General features: G+C 29.5%; 2 protein-coding genes, 1 long non-coding RNA gene and 1 other non-coding gene across 5 annotated transcripts; 1 reads left to right on the forward strand and 3 right to left on the reverse strand.

The window, feature by feature from the left end:
• Window positions 1-495: 495 nt before the first annotated feature.
• LOC131658159 (uncharacterized) lies at window positions 496-1074 on the reverse strand. The gene has a single exon (XM_058927488.1). The coding sequence runs from the start codon at window positions 1072-1074 to the stop codon at window positions 496-498; it is 579 nt and encodes a 192-aa protein (XP_058783471.1).
• A 3710-nt stretch (window positions 1075-4784) lies between these two features.
• On the reverse strand, window positions 4785-12388 carry LOC131661604 (uncharacterized). Its single transcript, XR_009301198.1, has 3 exons — window positions 12232-12388; window positions 11526-11579; window positions 4785-5198 (listed from the first exon to the last, which is right to left on the reverse strand). It is a non-coding gene; the product is annotated as an uncharacterized LOC131661604 (long non-coding RNA).
• Window positions 6787-6868, forward strand: TRNAS-CGA (transfer RNA serine (anticodon CGA)). Its single transcript has one exon. It is a non-coding gene; the product is annotated as a tRNA-Ser (tRNA).
• Window positions 12389-17479: 5091 nt separating the features above from the next.
• On the reverse strand, window positions 17480-19736 carry LOC131661605 (E3 ubiquitin-protein ligase SIRP1-like). Of its 2 annotated transcripts, none has more exons than XM_058931197.1 (2): window positions 19534-19736; window positions 17480-18884 (listed from the first exon to the last, which is right to left on the reverse strand). In XM_058931197.1, exon 2 carries the CDS (start codon window positions 18820-18822, stop codon window positions 17743-17745), a length of 1080 nt encoding a protein of 359 aa, XP_058787180.1. In that variant the 5' UTR covers window positions 18823-18884; window positions 19534-19736; the 3' UTR covers window positions 17480-17742. The 2 variants fall into 2 exon arrangements, with proteins under 2 accessions (XP_058787180.1, XP_058787182.1); XM_058931199.1 differs by having other exon boundaries at window positions 19293-19736.
• Between the last annotated feature and the right edge of the window lie 2324 nt (window positions 19737-22060).

A 22060-nucleotide genomic window follows, 5' to 3' on the forward strand; every position in this document is an offset into this window, starting at 1 on the left:
CATTAGAAGTAATATTAATATATTTCATATTACCTTCAGTTGCAGTTTCAGTATCATATCCTTGACGATATATGTCATTAAAACTCAACAAATTTCTCTTTGACTTTGGAAAGTATAAAGCATTATTAATGACAAATTTTTTCCCATTTGGTAATATGCACATAGCATTACCTGTTCCTTCAATTAAATCTGCAGGACCTGAGATTGTATTTCTGATACCTTTAGTGGGATTTATTTCAGTAAAATATTTATTACTTTTGAGGATTGTGTGTGTAGTTCCACTGTCCGGAATGCAAATATCTTTGACATGTTCCATGTCTAACCTTTTTAAAAATAAAAATAAGATTACATACAGTAAATTAACAACATATTTCACATTATTATTTCATACAAACTTAAGATACACTTTAACAACATACAAATTGTTAAGTAGATACATATTTCAAATATAAAAACAAGCACACCAAACATTATTCAAATACATATTTTAAAAAGTTACTTAATCTGTTTCATCTCCAACAAAGTCAGCAGTTTCAAATAGGTATTATCATTTCTGGGTTCAATCTCATTAAAATTCACTTCTTTTCCCTTTTCTTCAACATATGCCATTTGTCTTTTACACAAATGTTCTGGTGTTCTACACACCTTAGACCAATAGCCTTTCTTTCCGCATCTGTAACATATATCCTCATAATTCCTTGAAGGACCTTCTTGGATATACTTACCCTTTCCTTTGTGATTCCAATTATTTTGGTCATATCTGTGGGATCTATAACTATTCACATGAACTCTTCCACGTCCTCTACCACGAAAATGGTTTCGACCATGATATGCTCCTTGATTGTGACCATCAAAACAAGCATGACCATTATTACCATCAAAACGAACATGACCACCACGTCTCTCAAGACGATTAAATCCACCGCGCCCACGATTAAAGGCCGTGGCATTAGTTTCAGGATATGGCATTGTTCCTGTGGGTCGTGCCTGGTGGTTTTTTATTAGGAGCTCGTTATTTTGTTCTGCCACTAGAAGGGCTGCAACTAAATCAGAATACTCAATATATTTCCTCATTCTATATTATTGTTGCAATAATACCTGAGATGCATGGAAAGTCGAAAAAGTTTTTTCTAACTTTTCTTTTTTCAGTTATAATTTTGCCACAAAATTCTAGTTGTGATATAATTTGGTGCATAGCAGAATTATACGCAATGATAGTTTTATAATCTTGGAACCTTAACTTGTTCCACTGATCCACTAACGAGGGTAACATGACTTTCTTCTGATGTCCAAATCTTACTTTAATTTTGTCCCATAAAATCTTGAGATCTTTAGCATTTGAATATTCTGTTTGCAATCCATCATCAAGATGATGCTTGATTATTCTATTTACTTTTTACTTTCTCTTTTCCATTTCATCTGGATCGTCTGTCGATTTTCCAGAATTCTCTCCTTCAAGAATTTTGTTAAGTCCCTCACATGTAAGGTACTCTATTAAATTGTTGTTCCAGGTTATGAAGTTGTCCCCAGTTATGTTTAGAATTTTGAATTGATGCTTAAGATTTGACATGGTTATATCTATAATTCAGATGAACATAATCAATATTTAAAATCAAAAGAAATATCAATTTATTCAGTTACAAAATTCATAACTACATATTATTCAAAAACCTCTAATGACAAACCAAGTTAAGATCAGTAATGGTAAGACGATAATTATGATTAAAGCTATAAAATCATTACCTAATTCTTCACGCTTGATAATACTGACAACAAACAACATAATTACACGTAGAGTAATGAACAAAATAAGAATTTTAGCCATTTGAAAAATATGGATAGATAGTTTGAGAATGGTGTGAAAGTTATGAAAGAAGTAGAAGTATTTATAGAGGTAATTTTGAAAAAAATGGCCGTTATATTACCGTTGGGAGAAAGGAAAAAAAAAGTTAAGTGTGATAAAAAAAATATTTAGTCAAATTTTAAGTGTATTAAATATCATCTAGTAATTATAAGTGTTAGAGATAATTATAATCTATGACATATAAGGTAAATGAACACATAAAAAAAATTAGAATATGCGTATGAGGTTTTTAGACCTCCACTGAATATAAAAGAATATTTGTATTAGGAGTCTCAAACTTCCATTAAATATAAAAGTTAGTAACTGCAAATGGGGTTATAAACCTCCACTAAATATAAAAGTTAGTAACAACATATGGTGGTTTTTAAACCTCCACTAAATATAAAAGTTAGTAACAACATATGGTGGTTTTTAAACCTCCACTAAATATAAAAGTTAGTAACATCATATGGTGGTTTTTAAACCTCCACTAAATATAAAAGTTAGTAACAACATATGGTGGTTTTTAAACCTCCACTAAATATAAAAGTTAGTAACAACATAAATATAAATGTTAGTAATTGCATATGGGGTTTTATACCTCCATACAAAATTTATAATAAAAATAGTCAGACCTATTATAGAGCACTTGATAAGTTGCCCGTTTTCTATAACAATGAGTAAAATAATAACGATAATGATAATAGCCACTCTAGTTATAAATCACTTGACAGGTTGCCAGTTTTCTATAACCGGGGCAGATGAAAATATTAATAAGATTAAAGAGGTAAATATAGAATATATACCTAGTATACTGGAAACTTCTGATAGAACGATCGTGCTGATAACGTGTTAAAAAAAACAAATATTAGGATCAAACTATAGAAGTAGAGATGTAGAAGAGAGTGTGGTAGTAACTTATTTCACTTGGATAAATGTTGCATTTTACATTGAACTCATAGTGTGCTATTTATAACATTGTGATGGTAGATGAAATAGTTTAAGTTACTATGCTAAGTTGACAATTTTGTAGATAAAAGATTTTCACTATTTACAATATATTTCAAAATAGTAATAATAATAATTAATTATTATAACAAGGCTCATTTTTTAACCATTTTCTTTGACCAGTCCTTTTGATGACAATCAAAACTTATTCAAATGAATGAGGATTGCTACACAGATCAAATTTTGCCATAACATTTTATTAAATATCATGTTTTTATCCAATTTGTTATTCACGAGATTTTTAAAAAATGGTTTCTCTTATATCTTTGTCTCGGCTAGTCTTATCACACATTTAATATAATCTCATCATTTCGGCTATATTTATTGGGTCTTGCTAACCAGTGTCCTCAGGACACTCTTTAAGCATACTAAATAAAGAAAATATTCTTTATAAAAGTCAACATTTCAATTTCCAATGCATTTTCAATGCATTGAATGCGTGCATTTTCAAAAAAGCTTACCACTTTAATCTCTTAAAGAGTGCCCTAAGGGCACTAGTTAACATTTCCCATACTTATTTTATTTTTGTGTTGACTATTGATCGACCAACATTCTATCTCGTACAATATTGCAGGTGATATCGTTGTTTGTCAAAAAAAAAATTCTTTAGCTTAAGCAAAATTATTGTTACATAAAATTCATGAGACACTTCATTTCAACCACCTAGTTTGAATTCGATAGTTTAAACCCCTTTTTATGTCTTCGTCATTTTGTATTGTAGACCTAAGATATTTAAACTGTGTGACTCGTGGAATGATATGTTCTTCAACTTTCATCTTTAAGTTAAAAGCACTTCTTTTTTTTGAATTCACATTCTATATACTCTGTCTTACTTCTGCTAGGTGAAAGTCATGCATTTCTAAGGTTCGTCTCCAAGTCTCAAACCTCTCATTTGAATTCTCTTTCAACTCTCTAAGCAAGACTATATCATATACAAAAGAAAATATTTTTGTTTTAGTTCTTTTGGACGTGTTTTGTGAGTACATTCAAAATAAAAGTATAAAGCTAAGGACTTAGGATTGAACCTTGGTACAATCCTTTTGTAATGAGAAAATTAGTCATCTTTTCATCCTGTGTCTGTACACTAGCCTATACCACTTCATACATATCTTGGATGATTCAAATATAGGCAATCCTAACCCTTTTTTTCAAGGCTTTCAACAAAATATCTCTAGACACTCAAGGCCTTCTCCAAGTCAACAAAAAATAAGTGTAAGTCGTGTTGGTCTATCCGATACTGCTCCATCATACGTCGTAGTAGATAAATTGCTTCCATGGTCGACCTCTCAGACATAAAACCAAATTGATTTTTAGTGATTTTAGTTTCTTTTCTTAGTCTCCATTTAATCACTCTTTCTTGTAACTTCATGTATGACTCATAAGTTTAATCCTCTATAATTTTCACAATTTCGTATACCGCATTGTTCTTATAGATTGAAACTAATGTGTTTTTTTTATTCACCAGGAATTTTCTTTGATCTCAAATTTTGTTAAAGAGTTTGGTGAGCCACTCAATGCCTCCATCTCCATGACGTTTCCACACTTCAACATGTATGATGTCTGACCCAACTGCTTTACTATTACTCATACTTTTCAACACTTCTTTTGCTTCTTGTATCTTAATTCGACAGTAGTAATTATAGTTTCGATCCGCATCTCAAATGTCAAGTCTGCTAGAGTCTAGTGATATCACTTTATTAAATAAATTTTAGAAACATGTCTTCCTCCTATCCTTTTTCTGAACCATTAACGTGTCTTCTTAATTCATCCTTTAGATAAATTCAGTGAAATATGTGGGGTGGAGGGACACTAGGTTTTATAAAACCCGATAGAAATGCACGAGATTGTATTAGATTTAAAATAAAACCCGGTATAAATGCAATGCACACATTAAAAATTTAGAAAATTGTGATATATGGTTAGACGTGACACCAAAATATACGAATTAATTGATAAGGATGAGATGACACTGAATTTTTGTAAAATATGGTAGACTTTTATTTATTTACTTATTTTTAGTGAGACATAACATATCTTGACATAAATCTAAAATAACATCGCATTATCAACGATTCTGTTGGAACATTTCATCATTTTTAGAATATTGCCGTTGATCTTTTAAGTATTACATCCACCTTGATAAAACCATTATTTTTGCAATGATGAAATGTACTCCACATTGCTCTTACATCTTCCTCAGTCTTAAGCTCAAACTTATTAAATCATATCTTTCTGACAACGTTAATCATGGTGGAACAATAATCTATCTTAATAACTCTTTGATTGTCATTATGATTTAAGAGATTATCGAGTTTGTACTTCAGATCTACGAGGATGGTGTTTTGAGCTGCCATAAAATCAAATGGAGGAGTCATATTGTTAAAGTAAAGCAATGAAGAATAAAAATATTGATTCAATTTTTTTACTGATTTTCTAACAACACTTCGAGCATATTTATATAACTTTCAAAGTAATGTAGTCCATACAAATGTTTCAGTGCAATCTCAAACATACAAAAGTGTCAGAGCAATCTACTTTATACAAAAATGTCGATACAATCAAGTCCATACAGAAGTGTTGATCATTATCGAGTTCAATTATTAGCTCTTACGGATCTACATGTTACATAGTTGGTGCATGTACTCTAACTTCATTTTCCTCACATTTTCGCAGATGGGTGACCATCTAGTCAAAGGACGCTCGTAACAATAAATGGGCGAACATTGAAAATAAAAGGCGGCTAAGGATCCTACTTTAGGAGATGATATATATATATATATATATAGGGGCGGTTCCATGGCCCAGCTAGCCCGGGAACGTGCCCGGGTTCAACCCTTATTTTCTTTGTATTTCCCCCAACTTAATAGTCGACTTTTAGACAAAACCAAGGGAAAATTAGTAAAGATAGGGTGTGAAAATTAAAACAGATGAATAATCAATGGTGTAAATTTTTTGTCCTGACAACCTAAAATTCCTAGCTTCGCCACTATAAACATGACATAAGCATGACAGAAGCAAAATTAAAACTAGGAGTAACCGACAGTCCGGCGCAATAGGATCCAAGACCGCATCTATCACTATGCCATTTATACAATCAACATCAGAAAGAACATCGGATTGGATTAAAATGCATTACAACTTCAATTCTTTTGCCAACTGGAGGCCCCATCTGATTGCAAGAATTTCCACCACCACCGGTTCGACCGACATGATCTCCTTCTTGCTTGCTGCTTGATTAATCTTCAAGCTGGGACTCTTAAGAGTGCAGACAAAAGAAACAAAACCTTCACTAAAAACTCCAGCATCAACCTGCACCAATTGGCAGTAATCTGGGATTGTCTCCGTTTCTGGCGACAACGTAGAGTGTTTTTTGAGGCCTAGCCTTGGATTTCCTTTGTTAAACTCACACACACGGTCAAAGGCGTCCGCAACCACTTTACATGGGTGTACTCTTCTGTTGGAAGCAAAGAAGGTTTTGGGAACTCCAAATTTGGGCAGCCATGGTACAAATCAGTTGAATACACAGAGGATCCCCACAGGACAACACAACCAGAAGCCAAGAATAGATATCCAAATCGGACGAGACACGATAGGACATAATAGAAGAGAAAAAGACATGTTTAGAAAACTCACAAATTGTGCTTCAAAAACAAATGTGTCTATATGTCTTAGTGGTTAAAGAGACATACTCAAAATTTCGTTGTGCAATTCTTGTGAAGGTTTGAATCCTACTATAATTAACATTCATTTATTATTTGAATGAATTAATAAATATTTAAATAATTTTTTATATTAATTAATTAGTCTCGTAACATAAAATAAGAAGCAATTGATCAAATGGTAAAGATAAGAGGCTAAAAAATTATTTTGACTTAGTAATTTATTCAAAATAATTAAAAAATCTATTTTATAATTATTTGTTTCTAAACATATTCGTCAATATGTCCGAGTGGTTAAGCAGACAGACTCGAAATCTGTTGGGCTATGCCTGCGCAGGTTCGAATCCTGCTGTTGACGATTTTGTAATAAAAAATTATTTTAATTTAATTAGTTGTTGTGAAAATAGGTTTTTTCTAAATTTTAAAATTCCTACAACTATACACCAACAAGCTGTGTTACTTTTTAAAGGACTATTTAGAAGGCCATCAAGGAGGACAAGTTTAAGTTGACCGATAAGAGGTTAGTAGAGATGGTAGTGGATATCAATTTATTCTCCACCATGAATGTAGCTAGAGTATCTTTCTCAAAACCTCAAATATTTAAGACGATTGAGAGGGATAAAATGAGAATGAGATATGTATGAAAACTTGACATCAAGACACTTGAATCGTTATAAGGAGACACACATGAATGAAGCATCCATGTTTTATAAGTTGTCATCTACATTATAATATAGAAGACTTTCGTCCCTTATGATAGCGACAAAATTATTCAAATCCTTATTGGCAATCAAGAAGATGAAGATACTATAATATGATGACTAATAATACTAAAGGGAATTGCTCAGTTAAAACAAGTTATCACTGGTTACTCAATCATGAGATCAAAGATGATCAGGAAACTTCAAACTATCTAGAGAAAGGTTTTTTCTTTACCCACCTCCCTATGGGGATCACCCCAGCGAAAACCCCACTTTACCCCGGTTCGGAAATGCATTTCCCAAATTTTTTTTTTTCTAAATTATTCCAGACTTCGGAAGTGCATTTCCGAAAAAATCCCAAAAATTGAGATTTTGATTAATTCGGAGATACATCTCCGAAAAAAAAAAAAAAATCCCCAAAATTAATTTTAGGATATTAATTAATTCACATATCATAAATTTGATATAATTTACGAGTAATGCATAATAATAATTATATATTTTGATATAATTTATTAGTTATGAATAATAATTATTATATATTTATATTCTGATTCATATTTTAAAATTTAAAATAATTTTAATTAAAAAAATTAAAATAATTTCACTTACAAAATGAGTTATAATTTTTTATTTATATATTTATAATAATTATTATATATTTACAAAAAAAAATTAAAAAAATGAGTGTTTTAATTTATATATTTATAAAGTAATTATAATAATTATTATATATTTATATATTTATATAATAATTATTATATATTAATTATAAATATATTTATATATTTATATAATAATTATAAAAATTAAAAAAATAAGTGTTTTAATTTATAATAATTATTATATATTTATATATTTCATTTACAAAATTAATAATTATTATTATATATTTATATATTTCTATTCTGATTCATAATTAAAAATGAGTTATAATTTTTTATTTAGTTTAAAAAAATTAAAAAAAGATTTTGTCTTAATTTTATTTAATGAATAAATTTTATATTTAACTCTATATAATTCAAAATTTACTTATGAAATTAAAATATTTTTGATTTATATAAGTTAGTTAAAAATAATTTTTAACTTTAAAATTGTTTAGGAAATTTCGATTCACCTTGATTTTATTGATTCACCTTCATTTTATTGATTCACCTTCATTTTATTGATTCACCTTGATTTTATACATATTAATTGTATTGATTCACCTTGATTTTAATTTTTTAATAATTATTGAATTGTTTCGGAAGTGTATATCCGAAACATTCCAAGACCAATTGGTCTTGGAATGTTTCGGATATACATCTCCGAAGACACCCCTCTCCCAAAAATTGGTCTTGGAATATTTCGGATATGCATCTCCAAAGACACCCCTCTCCCAAAAAGGGGTGTTTTCGGAAATGCATCTCCGAAAACTCAAAAAAGGGTGTTTTCGGAAATGCATCTTCGAAAACACCTTTTTTTTTTCGTGTTTTCGGAAGTGCATTTCCGAAAACACTTTTTTTTCAATAAAAGTACGTTTTCGGAAATGTATTTCCGAAACAAAAGGTATTTTGGTAAATTCGCCAGAAGTGACTAAAGAGGTTAGGAGGTGGGTAAAAAAAATTTCCCTATAGAAAATCAAATTTTGGAACATTAAAGGTCAACCTAGAATTCAGGCTCTAGTACGGAAAATCCTTAATAAGGCTATTCCAGATAGAAGTTAACTAGTTAAAAGAGGGTTTAATTTCCCTATTTCCACCCTATATGTCTCAAGCATGAGGAGACTTTAGATCACATTTTCAAGGTATCCAACTGGTCTAAAAAAAGTCTAGTTTGGGTCTACTATCAACGTAAATGGTCTAAAAAAGTCTAGTTTGGGTCTACTATCAACGTAAATAGAGAGAGTGAGAGAGCAATACGAGGGTATAATAGATTGGACACAGGAAGCTAATTGAGCTAAAAATAAGAAAACTATAAAGAAGAGGGTGATGAACACTCTTTATAATATGCGGTGGACTAGGAATATACTAATATTTTTGAAGATAAAAAGATCCTCATTGAGGAAGTAATTAATTATGCCGAGTATATTAACAATACTGAAGTTAAAAAACATGAGAATCATGATAATAGTCAAACTAAAACCCAAAGGACATTATTCAGAGTCCATGATCAGTCCACTTTGGTGCACATTCTTTTATGATTGTACTTAGGTATTTTCCTATTTTTTTTATTTTACTATTTTATTTTTTCGTATTTTATTTTTAGCATAAGTATTTTTTACTATAAAATCATAACTGGAGCTACGAGATGCCGTTTTGCGCATTCTGATATGTGTTGGAAAGCTAAGAGAAATGGCTACAAGTTTCATGTTGAAGTCAAAAGTTGATTCGGACAGTAGAAGCCTCGAATAATTCGTTGAAGTTCCAGAATTAGGAAATAATTAGCTTTGGGCCGGGTTTGTTATGTTTTTCGGCCCGGTTGAGTTAGAACCCAAAATCATATGTTTTCCTATACCCAGGGGTCGTATTTACTGTTCACCTTCTTCGAATTTTACTGTTCACAAATTATTTCGGAAGCTTTGTACGAAAATCCATGGAGAACTAATTTCATTTGATGATTTGCTGAATTCAGGTTTTGACACCTTGAGGTTATAATAATTTCCATTCAATTTTTATTCCTTTCAATTTTATTCTATGATTCTTGCTTGCTTAATCCAAATTTCATGGAGTAGTTTGATTTATTTCGATTTTTGTATGATCCTTGACTATAATCATGTCAGCGTTTGCTTAATTAGTTATCGTGTTTGATTAATTCGTGTTTGCTTAATTCGCGAGAGCATAAATCCATTTGCTAAATCCGGATAAGATTATTTTTCATCACCCAATACCATTTGTGCTTGTCAATGAATTTGTAATCAAATAGGAATTCCGCTCAGGAGATTGGAATTACATTAACTGAAAATAGGTAGGAACCGAATCAATAGATTAAATTTTTAGCTTATTTTAATAATCACTTATTTGCACGATTTTCTAAATCGATCCTTAAACCATAAACCCCACAAAGCAATTTCAGTAGGTTAATAATAATACAAGAATCCTTATAATACAACTCAAGCCATTTTTACTATTTATAATTTTTAAAATTACTTGTTTTTATCTGTACGCGAGAGCGGATCGGACCACAAAAATGCAATTCAATCCCAAAAAGAAGATAAGAATAAAGAAGACACATGAAGAGACATTGACCAACAAAAAGAAAATAGAAAAATAAGAACTAACCTCGGTAAGGAGTACAGTACACTGATATAAACAGTGTCGACCCTTTCCAGTTGCAACAAGTTCAATGGCACTGGGCTCCAAATCTTGAGAGGTCACTTATAATTTATTATTGAATAAAAAATGTTCTAAAAAAATCAAAAAATTTAAAATGGAAATCGTTTCTTCTGCCTTATTTCATGCTATATGTCAAAAATGAAACACACTGAAATAAGTGTAGTTGGGCCCTGGATTCTAAAGCTATATATAACGGTTTCCTGAATTTTTAATTTTATTCCATTTGTTGCTTCAATTGATTTCTTTTTAATAGTTGTAGGCTTCACAATAAGGTATATTGCAACAAATAATAATTTAAATTCTACTTTGTAATGAAATTGATAGGTGGCATTAACTTTAATTCTGCTTTGTAGTGAAATTGATAGGTGGCATTAATTCATATTCTAATTTGTAGTGAAATTGATAGGTGACATTAATTCATATTCTACTTTGTAGTGAAATTGATAGGTGGCTTTAACAAACAGTATTAGTTGGTTTAACATTTTAAATTGATTCTGTTTAAATATTGTAAATATCTAAATTAATGACTAAATTGATTCTATTTGTTTTAAAAAGTGTTAGGTGAAAGATTCTTTTTAAGTAATTAAAAATTTTAAATTGTGTGAAATATTGTTTATAGTTTAAATAATTTTTGTGTTTTATTTAATTAATATATAATTATATTTTTAGTGCGTTATTTTTAATTAATAAAATTCTATGTATTATTTAATTTAGTCTATTTTTAAATTAGAGCAGGATCTCCGAATTAATTAGACCGACTTTGGATATAAACAAGAGAAGAGAATTTTACAATACCGACATCTTTCAGGAAAAGAAGAATCATAAAAAAAAAATCCGGAACATAAAATACTATTGCCTGGTATGAGGTCAATAACATAATTCCTTGTTAGATTCAGGAAAATAACATAGGAGATTTTTTTTAAAGAAGGTGTTAACATCAATGACCAAAGAGATGAAAGGAATAAGATCACAAAAAAAGAAGGGAAAATAGAAAATAGACCTTATAAAGGGAAGTCACACCGATCTTTACAGCAATGGAAGGATTACCAAGAACCTACAAAATATTAGAAACAAAGAGGTTAAGGATGACAAAGTTAACAAGAGTTTCATGCAAGAAGGAAACCACAATTTTAGCTAAGTAACAAGGAAGGATACCTTGTACTAAGAAGAAAGTTAAAACAAGTTCAATAGTCTAAATCTTGAGAAGAACACTAAGAATATAATGATGAAGCAGAACAAAGGTCAAACTTTGCAAAAGAAATGAACAATGTTAATGAAGGAAGTAAATACACAAATATCGGAAAAAATCAAACTAACAAAATAAGGAAAAAGATTGAGAATACTTGGGAAAAGTCTAACGATCTCAAAAATAACAACGACCTCAATATACAAAGTCCAAAAAGATTACATGCAAAATCTTGATGATGCAAGAAAGGACAACAAGTATTAGTAGTAGTACCAGCAAATCAGAGAAAATCATATGAAAACAAATGTAATGGGCTCGAGATTACTCGGGTGGATCCAAAAAAACCTCAAAATCATTAATGAACCCAAAATGCAAAACTCAGATAGCAACATTCATAAGTTGGAAAAGGATATAAAGGGTAAAACCAACAAGGTACAATCAATCAGAGAAATAGAATAAAGAATCAAAGCAAAAGAAAAAGAAACATGCAAAGCAACAAGATGAGGACAAATGAAATTACCTGGAAAAATAATAAGATCATCATCAACACCATCGCGAATTTGACCATAAAAGGGGAATATAAAATTGGTGTTTGGTTCTTAAATAGTATTGTAGAAAACATAATGGACTACCCGGTCATAAATGGACGGTCCTGGGTTTTTTAGGACTGGGTCAAAAAGGCCCTGTATAATATTGGGTTGAGAATAACTACCCGAGCCCGGTCCTGAATGAGCTTCGGGTTATCCGACCCTAGACGGGCTTCGGGCTATCCGATCCTAGATGTGCTTCGGACTACCCGATCCTAAACGAGTTTTTTTATTTAAAAAAATTAAAAGAAAACTCCATAATATTTATTTTAAACATAATACATTTTTCAGTACAATATTATCTCTTATTTCTAAATACATTATATGTCTAAATTATATAAAATAATACTTGAATATTTAACATAAAACAAAAACTAATATAATACGATGAAAGAATGTTGATTATATTAGTGTATAATATTTAAAAGAGAAAGATTGAATAAATAGAGATAAATTTAGTGAGGTGAAAAAAATCAATGTGCTATTTTGGAGTAAGACAATATAAATATTAATATTTTTTAAAATTTAGAATTATGCGGGCCTAATGAGCTACCCACGACTCATATGGGCTAGCCCTAATGGGTAGCGAGATTTTCAAGGCTGGGCTAAAAAAGCCCTAAAATATAGGCTATAATTTTAAGGCCCAAGCCCTATGATATTTCAGGCCGGGCAGACCGACCCATATGAGATAGCTCATTTTGACAGTTATAGAGCTTGGTTCTTAAATAGTAGCGAAGAAACCTTAACTTCTAAAAATTGGAATTAAAGAGGGTATGAAAACCCCGTCACAATTGAATGTCAAATAATATTCGATGTTGTGAAGCTTGCAAAGTTGATGAAGGCGAAATAAATCAAGATTAGGATGGATTGCAAAGTGTTGGTTAACATGATTGAGCATAATAACTTGAATAAGGCTAGGGATTGGGACATGAGAGGTAGTAAAAATACAAAGTTAAAATACAAAATGGGTAGGTAACGAGAGAAGATGGATATGAAGGAAGTGAAACAACGTAGCAAAAAGCAAATAATAGAAAACACATGACAAAGTTGATGTCTACTACTTAAGAAACTCTAAGGGTTTGTTTGGTTCAAATGATATTGAGGGGAGGGGATGAGAGGGTTTTTAATGGAGGGAAGGGGAGGGGAGGGGAGGTGAGATATTTTTTTTTAATTAGATAAGTGTTTGGTCAAAATAAGAGAGAGGAGGAAAATGGAGGGGTTTTAATTAAAATATGTTTGGTTCAAAAAGGGGAGGTGTTTTATTAATAATTTATATTTTTATTCTTATGATTTTATATAAGTGATATGATATTCAAATATGAAAAATTAATGTTATAATTCACCGTAACATTAATAAATTGAGAACACTTAATTCAGATTATAACTCTCCGACACAAATGAAACTATATGCTAATAACAATTTTAAAATCATGATGAATCATCTAACAAAACAAATACATAAAATAAGTTATTATTAAAATTAATAATTTTTTTTAATAAAATGAATAAAAAAAATTAAATAAAGTGAATGATTTAAAACTTGATATAAAAGAAAATATAACAGGATAAATATCAAAATTAGAAGAAAAAATGAACATGAATAAATATTAAAAATTATAAAAATAATGTAATAATTATGATTTATATTAACTAACAGAAATTGAAAAAAATTTGAAAGTAGATAATAGTCATAATAAATTAATGGAAACAATCGAGAAAAATCACACAGAAGAGAAGCAGTAACACGAAAGAAAATAAATAATTTTGAAATACTAAAATTATACTAAGGATATTTTAGTAAATATAATAATTTTTTATATATTAAAATTCAAATTCTCTCCTCTCCACTCCAAATCTCCCAATTTGGAGGGACGCAAAAAATGTGGTTTGGAAGGATTTTGCTCCCCTTCCCTCCTAAAATTTGAACCAAACCTATTTAATTTAAAATTTCCCTCCCTTCCCCTCCTAAAATTTATCAAATTTCTTATTTTTAAAATATATTTTATAATTATAAATTATGATCTATACTAAACATAAAAGTAATCACAATTACAAAAACTAACTTAAAATATTTTGAATACTAGAATTCAAAATTCCAATCTTCATATTATTATTGTTTAAAAAAATTTGAATTAGGTAATTTTCTTTTATAATATTGATTCATGTTTTTTTTTTTGTTTTTTTATAAAGATGGCTAGAATTTTGAATTGTAGTATTTAAAATACTCTAAGTTAACGTTTTTAATATTGTAGTTTCTTTGGTGTTCAATATATATAATAAAATATAAATATTAGAATATATTTAAAATATTTGTTTTATCAATTTAACAAATAAACTTAATAATTTAATATATTTTTTAATATTTTAAAATTATTAGTAATAGATTTATCTGTGATTTATTTTATTTAATGTGTTTTTATTTGCAAATTTAATTGTGATTTTTGTTTCTCTGAATAATGTATCATGATATGCTCCGAAGAAAATTCTCGATTAAGGATCATTTCGAAAAAGAATAAAAACATTGGGTGAATTGAGAAATTTCTTTATAAATAATTAACTGATGTTGTAATCTATTTGATGATGCTTAAACATGTTATATACGATGATGATGATGATGATGATGATGATGATGATGATGATGATAATAATAATAATAATAATGATAATAATAATAATAATAATAATAATAATAATAATAATAATAATAATAATAATAATAATAATAATAATAATAATAATAATAATAATAATAATAATAATAATAATAATAATAATAATAATAATAATAATAATAATAATAATAATAATAATAATAATAATAATAATAATAATAATAATAATAATAATAATAATAATAATAATAATAATAATAATAATAATAATAATAATAATAATAATAATAATAATAATAATAATAATAATAATAATAATAATAATAATAATAATAATAATAATAATAATAATAATAATAATAATAATAATAATAATAATAATAATAATAATAATAATAATAATAATAATAATAATAATAATAATAATAATAATAATAATAATAATAATAATAATAATAATAATAATAATAATAATAATAATAATAATAATAATAATAATAATAATAATAATAATAATAATAATAATAATAATAATAATAATAATAATAATAATAATAATAATAATAATAATAATAATAATAATAATAATAATAATAATAATAATAATAATAATAATAATAATAATAATAATAATAATAATAATAATAATAATAATAATAATAATAATAATAATAATAATAATAATAATAATAATAATAATAATAATAATAATAATAATAATAATAATAATAATAATAATAATAATAATAATAATAATAATAATAATAATAATAATAATAATAATAATAATAATAATAATAATAATAATAATAATAATAATAATAATAATAATAATAATAATAATAATAATAATAATAATAATAATAATAATAATAATAATAATAATAATAATAATAATAATAATAATAATAATAATAATAATAATAATAATAATAATAATAATAAGAATAAGAATAATAATAATAATAATAATAATAATAATAATAATAATAATAATAATGGACTTTTGATCACCTAATTTAATTTTTGTAGAATAAAATATAGATCAATCACTAATATTGAAGATGGACGATACCTAAGTTGTAGAATGGTAAGTAGAAAGATTGAATCACTCTTACTCTCTTTATGAGAATCACACTCGTTTACATTTTACAAAAGAGAAATATTATTTATACACTGCATATGACATTTACACCGTATAATGATGATACGGTTTTGGCTTGGTGTTGGATTTTAGTGTGAATATATCAAACCTGTTTACAAAAATGTAAACTTAATTTTACTTTACTTTTGGATAGTAAACTGCAAGATATTAGTGCTACAGGAGTAAACATTTTAGTAGCATGGCCTCCTTTAACTCCTCCTTCATCATCATCCATTGGTCAATCTTCTGCGAGATGGAATTTTCATTTGGGAACATCACTGGCATGCCCTCATGTGGCAGGTGTTGCAGCCTTATCAAATATCTCATCCAAATTGGACCCCGGCTGCCATTAGGTCTGATCTCATGATCCAGGTGACCCAAAAAACAAAAGCACATGCAAATAGGAAAAAAATTTAGGTGTGAGACCCCACACACAAATATAATATAGTTTTATTATTTTGGTATGTTCTTTTGCTAACAGCAAGTACTGTGTGGACACAACAACAACGAACAGTATAATTTCTGGTGGATCCATCAACGTAGCTGGTCCCTTTGACATGGGTGCTGGCCACATAAACCCTTTAAGAGCACTTGATCCAGGACCAATCTATGTCATAAAACCAATTGATCATTTTCCTATGCAAATTAGGCTTTCAATCACTAAGCAACTAAAACACCCAACCCTATCAATCATACTCTCAAATCTTGATTATGTTGTGACCATAAAAAATACAGTTAGTAACGGATGACAAGTAGGGTTAAGACAGTACTATAATATCCATCCACACACATGTTGCTTCAAAAACTTTTCATGTCTAAACTCACACCTTGTAGACACAAATCTTTGTACTCCCTAAAGTCACAAATATTCGTAATTAGGACTTCCACCATTGGATTTAATTGTCATCCCTACCATTAGCTAAACAAAAATGTGATATCTTGTTAGCATTTTTGAACCATGTGGAGTGGAAATAGTGGTGTGCCTCAAGGTGTTAATATTCACATGGTTGAAACGAAGAACACTCATATTATGATACCCTTAGGCCCAAAAAGGAATCTCAACGGAAATTTGATTCGGGAGAGATTGTTTAGTTTGGTCAGATGGATTTCATCCCGTTAGAGTCCTTTGGCTGTGCGTGTTAATACTTCTTCCGTTTCCAATCACTTATCATTCAGTACAAGTTTCAATTTTCATGCACCATGCACTCTTCTTTATCTAAACTTTAGTATCTAATTTTCCAACAGTCACAAGGTTCTTGTTTTTTTCCTTGATCAACAGTTTATATTCATCAAAAAAAGTTTGGTTTTCGACCAATGTCTAAATTCAAAAACACTCAGTCAAACAAAATAAAACATCACAACAGACCCCACACCAATACAATTCTTGAGTCACGGCCAAGAGAATTTTACTTTACAAGCAGAAAATTTGAAAGCAAGGCTTAAGAAATATGCATATTTACCAATGTAGTACAAATTCATGAAATAAACAACCAACCATAAATATACACAAACCTCGTTGGTTGGTAAAAGTTGAAGGAAATATAGCAAAGGAGCAGGAAATTTAGCAAAAACAAAGTGAGGTAAAAAAATCATAACCGATAATGTCAACGTTGAATCTTTTAATCGGTAGTTTTCTCTGTACAAAAGCAATGCAGCACATGAAATGTACAACAGATCTGCAAGAATACTCAGTTTCTTTCTGGTTGACTACTGTTTCCATTTGCATTTGAACTAGAAGATGATGATGATGATGATGAAAATAATCCATTGAAAGGCCATGGAAATGAGAATCTTCTACCCCCGCTTGCACTTCTCCCTTCACTATCTCCTTCAGCACTGGCATGTCCAATATTTTCATTCTCCCTTTGATTTCTGTTATTCCTTGACACATCAGAGTTTTGCTTAGGATCATCCACTCGCAATTGAGATCTGCAAACCGGACAAGAACTATGCAGCTCCAGCCAGGGCAGGATACAAGCACTATGAAACCTATGTTTACATGGCATCTCTTTAGCGTCAGAACCAACTTCAAAATCATCCAAACAGACAGAACACTGCATGTTCTCATTGATTTTCACAGTTGGTAAACCTTCAACGGCTTCCTTCGGTGCAGGTGGAGTTCCATATCTATTAGGGTCATTCTCAGACAAATGTTGCAACAATAGATCCAAACCAGGTCCTACGAAATAGTCACCCAAAGACCCAATGGGGTTATTATTATCACTTTGATCCCGGTTCGAATCATAGGAACCTTGAACAATAATAGTCTGATTAAAAGGATTAATCAAGATCACATGCTCTCTTTCTCTTTCCCTAACACGGTCATCCCTATCAATATTCTCATGCGTCTCAGATGTCAGTCCAGCTCTTATGCCTTGGAGCAATTGCTGAATAGTAGCAGAGCTTCTTCTCCTCCTTCTTAGGATAGACTCGAGCTCTCGATCATAATGTCCTACACCACCATTACCATTATCACCATCGTGATTCCCACTATCATAATCCTCTTCAAGCTCCATCCGTCTCAATCTCTGACGAAGCCGCGGATTTCCCATCATGCCTAGCAAGATTGGTGCCCAAAGGGAGGGAGAACGATCCGATCCAAAATCATTTTCCGGTACATTTTGCAAGTCATTGATACCAGTGGCACTGCTCATTTCTTCAATAAATCCACTCTGGCAAACCGAACATTTCATCTCCATTCCCATGATAGGACTGACTATTTGAGAACACGCGTGACACCAATATCTTGCCGCCATTGTTTCCTCCATGATATTATGTGTAAAATATATATCCTCCAAATATGATAAATGCTTTATTTACTCCGAGATTCCTGAAACATCAAACTTCAAATCAAAATTCAAAATCCAAAACACCGAAAATTAAGGACTCACAGCCATCAGATTATACACAATTAGGATTATTCGGTTTTGCCCTCAAAATCTTCATGGTTTGGGCAAAAACTACCGGAATTATTACTTCTCCCGAATCATGAATCGATAATTCTAAACAATCAAACTAATTATGCAGTAATTCATCCAGAAAAGATCAAATATCATCATGATTTAATTAGTCTAACAATCAAGGACAATGATTGGTATAATTTAATTATCAGCGTAGAATTAAATTAAAAAAAAACCCCAAAAAAACCCAAAACCCCCCAAAAAAACTAAAATCACAAGAGAACAAATAATTACGAAGAATAATAAATGAAGAGAGAGATAAAAGAAATAATCATCACCTTAACAAACGAAGAACGAGAATTGATACAGCAATTTACTCAGTGAAGGGTTTATGAAAAACAAAGCGGATCGATATAAAAAAAATGAAAAGAAGGATCTGGAAGCGTTGAATTGAAGCGCGTGGTGAAAAATGAACAGTACAAGCAAGGAAAGGAAATGATACACGCAATTATAAAAAAATAATTAATGTGAAAATTAACAAATATATAGAGAGAGAAATTGAGAGCGATGAAAAACTACCTAGCTACGAAGATTAACGAAGAAACGTTACGGAGTTCATGAATTGGTGGTGACGGTGATGGCGATGGTGGTGGAGGGATGGTTTGTTTGGTAACGGAAAAAGATGAAAGATGGAATTTGGGGAAAGTGGGAGAATTTGCTTCTAACCATCGTCCAATCCCAACCGGTCTTAACTCATTTCACCTTTTCTTTTCTTTTCTTTTTTGATTCTTACCATATTCAATTATTTTCTTTTTCTATTAATATTACTTTTACTTTTAGTAATAATTTCAAATTAATATACTCTTTGAAGTTACAGTTTTTTATTTTTTTAATTACTGTCGATGTATATTTTATATTTTATATTAAAATACTAAATACTTAGTTCAAATTAAGAGTAAAGTATATTTTGATTCGTGCTTTTTTTAATTAACCCTTGATCTTTTTAAAATCACTTTTAAACAATATTTTTTTAATCAATATATGCACTTGTATAGTTTTGAGGTTAAGAGAAGAATTTATATATATTTTTTAAATAATACTTTGAGTTTAACGTGTTTGTTCTATTAAATTGTTATTAATAAATATTATTTTAGTTTAACAAAAGTATAAAGAATATAGTATTATTAAAGAGGTTTTGATTCCGTGATGCTTTCTGTTTAAAAAAAAGAAGTTAATTATGGTAAAATACTTATTTAACTATTGAATAAAAATAAATAAATTAGTTAAATAAACGACTCTTGTATACTATTAATTTAAAAAAATTAAAAAAAAAATTAATTGAAATAAATTGAAGACGTAAATTACTCTATCAATTAATCATAACTGTTGATTTATTTAAATTTTTTAAATAATATATTTAAATAATTATAATATACTAATGGTGGATATAGTAATTAAATTCTAAACTAAGTAGAAGAGAGGTGTAATAATAAAATTATAATAAAATAAAAATAATAAAATTTCTTGAGTGATATAAAGCAAATGATAAATAGTCAATACTTGGGTTTTCATGTGATTGTTAGAGGTGCGTCCTATTGTGTAAAGGTGTAAAGAGAAATTGCCTTCTTTTTTAATAACCAACAAATAACTCAAATGAGAGTTACAATTGAGCTTTTTGGCTCGGTCTGATTTTTTCTTCAATGAGTCTTACACATCATTTTGGCTTTCTGGCTTGTTAGTTTTCATGTGATTTAAAAGGCAAGAAGTAACCATCTTTTATGTTTGGTTTGTTCATTCGTATAATTGTCTTGTCTTTAAATGAATTTATCTTAAGTGGACACTGAGTTTGATCTTTTCGAATTAGTCGGTAGGGTTGAGTACTTAATTTTCAAAAACAATAATAATTGTATGACTTTTACTTTTTCCATCCTAAGTATTGCTCCCGCACCTTCTTGAAACATTCAAAATGTTCCTCAAATATGGAAATACATAGGTATGACAAAAAAATTGGACCCACCCACCCCCGCCATGAAATTAACAGGGAAATCTAGCTTTATTGGGTGCGGGGGAAACCTGATTCTTATTTACACGGACGGGGACAGTGATGCTACAAGGAGGTGGGGGTGGGTTTGCTACAGGGAGGCGGGGCATGAGTGGTAAAACCCGCCCTCGCCCCACCCCGTTGCCATGACTAGAAATAAATTTTTGGACATACCAAAATTTTAGAAAATCCAGAACTGTACTTCAGTAATTTCCTGTGCTTGACAAATCAGAAACAGACGTAGAAACAAATGCCGAAAACTAACATAAATTAACATCAACCGTTGTTATGACATATATTAAAAATGTAACATTACATAGATAATCGTTAACGTAAATCTAACATTATATATCATCATCAAGTGATGGTTGAGGATGTTTCAACATCTTTAGAATATCTTCAGTTGATTATGCAATCTTCGCATCCACCTCGATCAGACCTTTGGTTTCGTAACAGTGAAATGTACTCCACATAACAGTTAAACCTTCATTCGTATTCAACTCAAACTTGTTGAACTGTAACTTCCCTTCGTTGTCAATTGAGGGTGAATGATAATAGAGTTTCACAACTATTCGATTGTTTGGGTATAGATTCTCTAGTATTAGTTTTAGATCGACAAGACGGGTGATCTCTGTAAACCTAAATTCAAAAGGGGGCTTCTCACCGTTGAAGTAGACAAAAGAGAGATATGCATATTGAGACATTATGTGTGCGTTTGTGCTAACAAGTATAGTGAAACCCGCATTTATATAAGTTTTAGATCAACATGGGCCTTAGAAACCCAATCTTACCTCAGAGGATATTCAAGAGATGTACTTCCGGATGCCCCTATTTCGTTTAGTAAAATAAAGATGTATACAGGAATGTATTTCCGAATAAACCCATGTTAGCATTTTTTTTAAAAACTTGGGGTGCGTCTGAAAAATGGGGTGAGTCTGGAAATGTATTTCTGAATAAACCCTTTGTTTTTTTAGCATTTTAAAAAAAAAGTAGGGCGCGTCTGAAATGTATTTCGGGATTCACCCGTAACTGTTCACATAGATCCTATTATAGAAATATAACTTG

This window comes from Vicia villosa, linkage group LG3, assembly GCF_029867415.1.
Source record: "Vicia villosa cultivar HV-30 ecotype Madison, WI linkage group LG3, Vvil1.0, whole genome shotgun sequence".
Taxonomy (NCBI): domain Eukaryota; kingdom Viridiplantae; phylum Streptophyta; class Magnoliopsida; order Fabales; family Fabaceae; genus Vicia; species Vicia villosa.

What these genes read in the sequence shown, in the direction of transcription:
- LOC131658159 (XM_058927488.1), bottom strand. Translation starts at nt 1,074, where the DNA reads ATGAGGAAATATATTGAGTATTCTGATTTAGTTGCAGCCCTTCTAGTG.
- LOC131661605 (XM_058931197.1), bottom strand. Translation starts at nt 18,822, where the DNA reads ATGGAGGAAACAATGGCGGCAAGATATTGGTGTCACGCGTGTTCTCAA.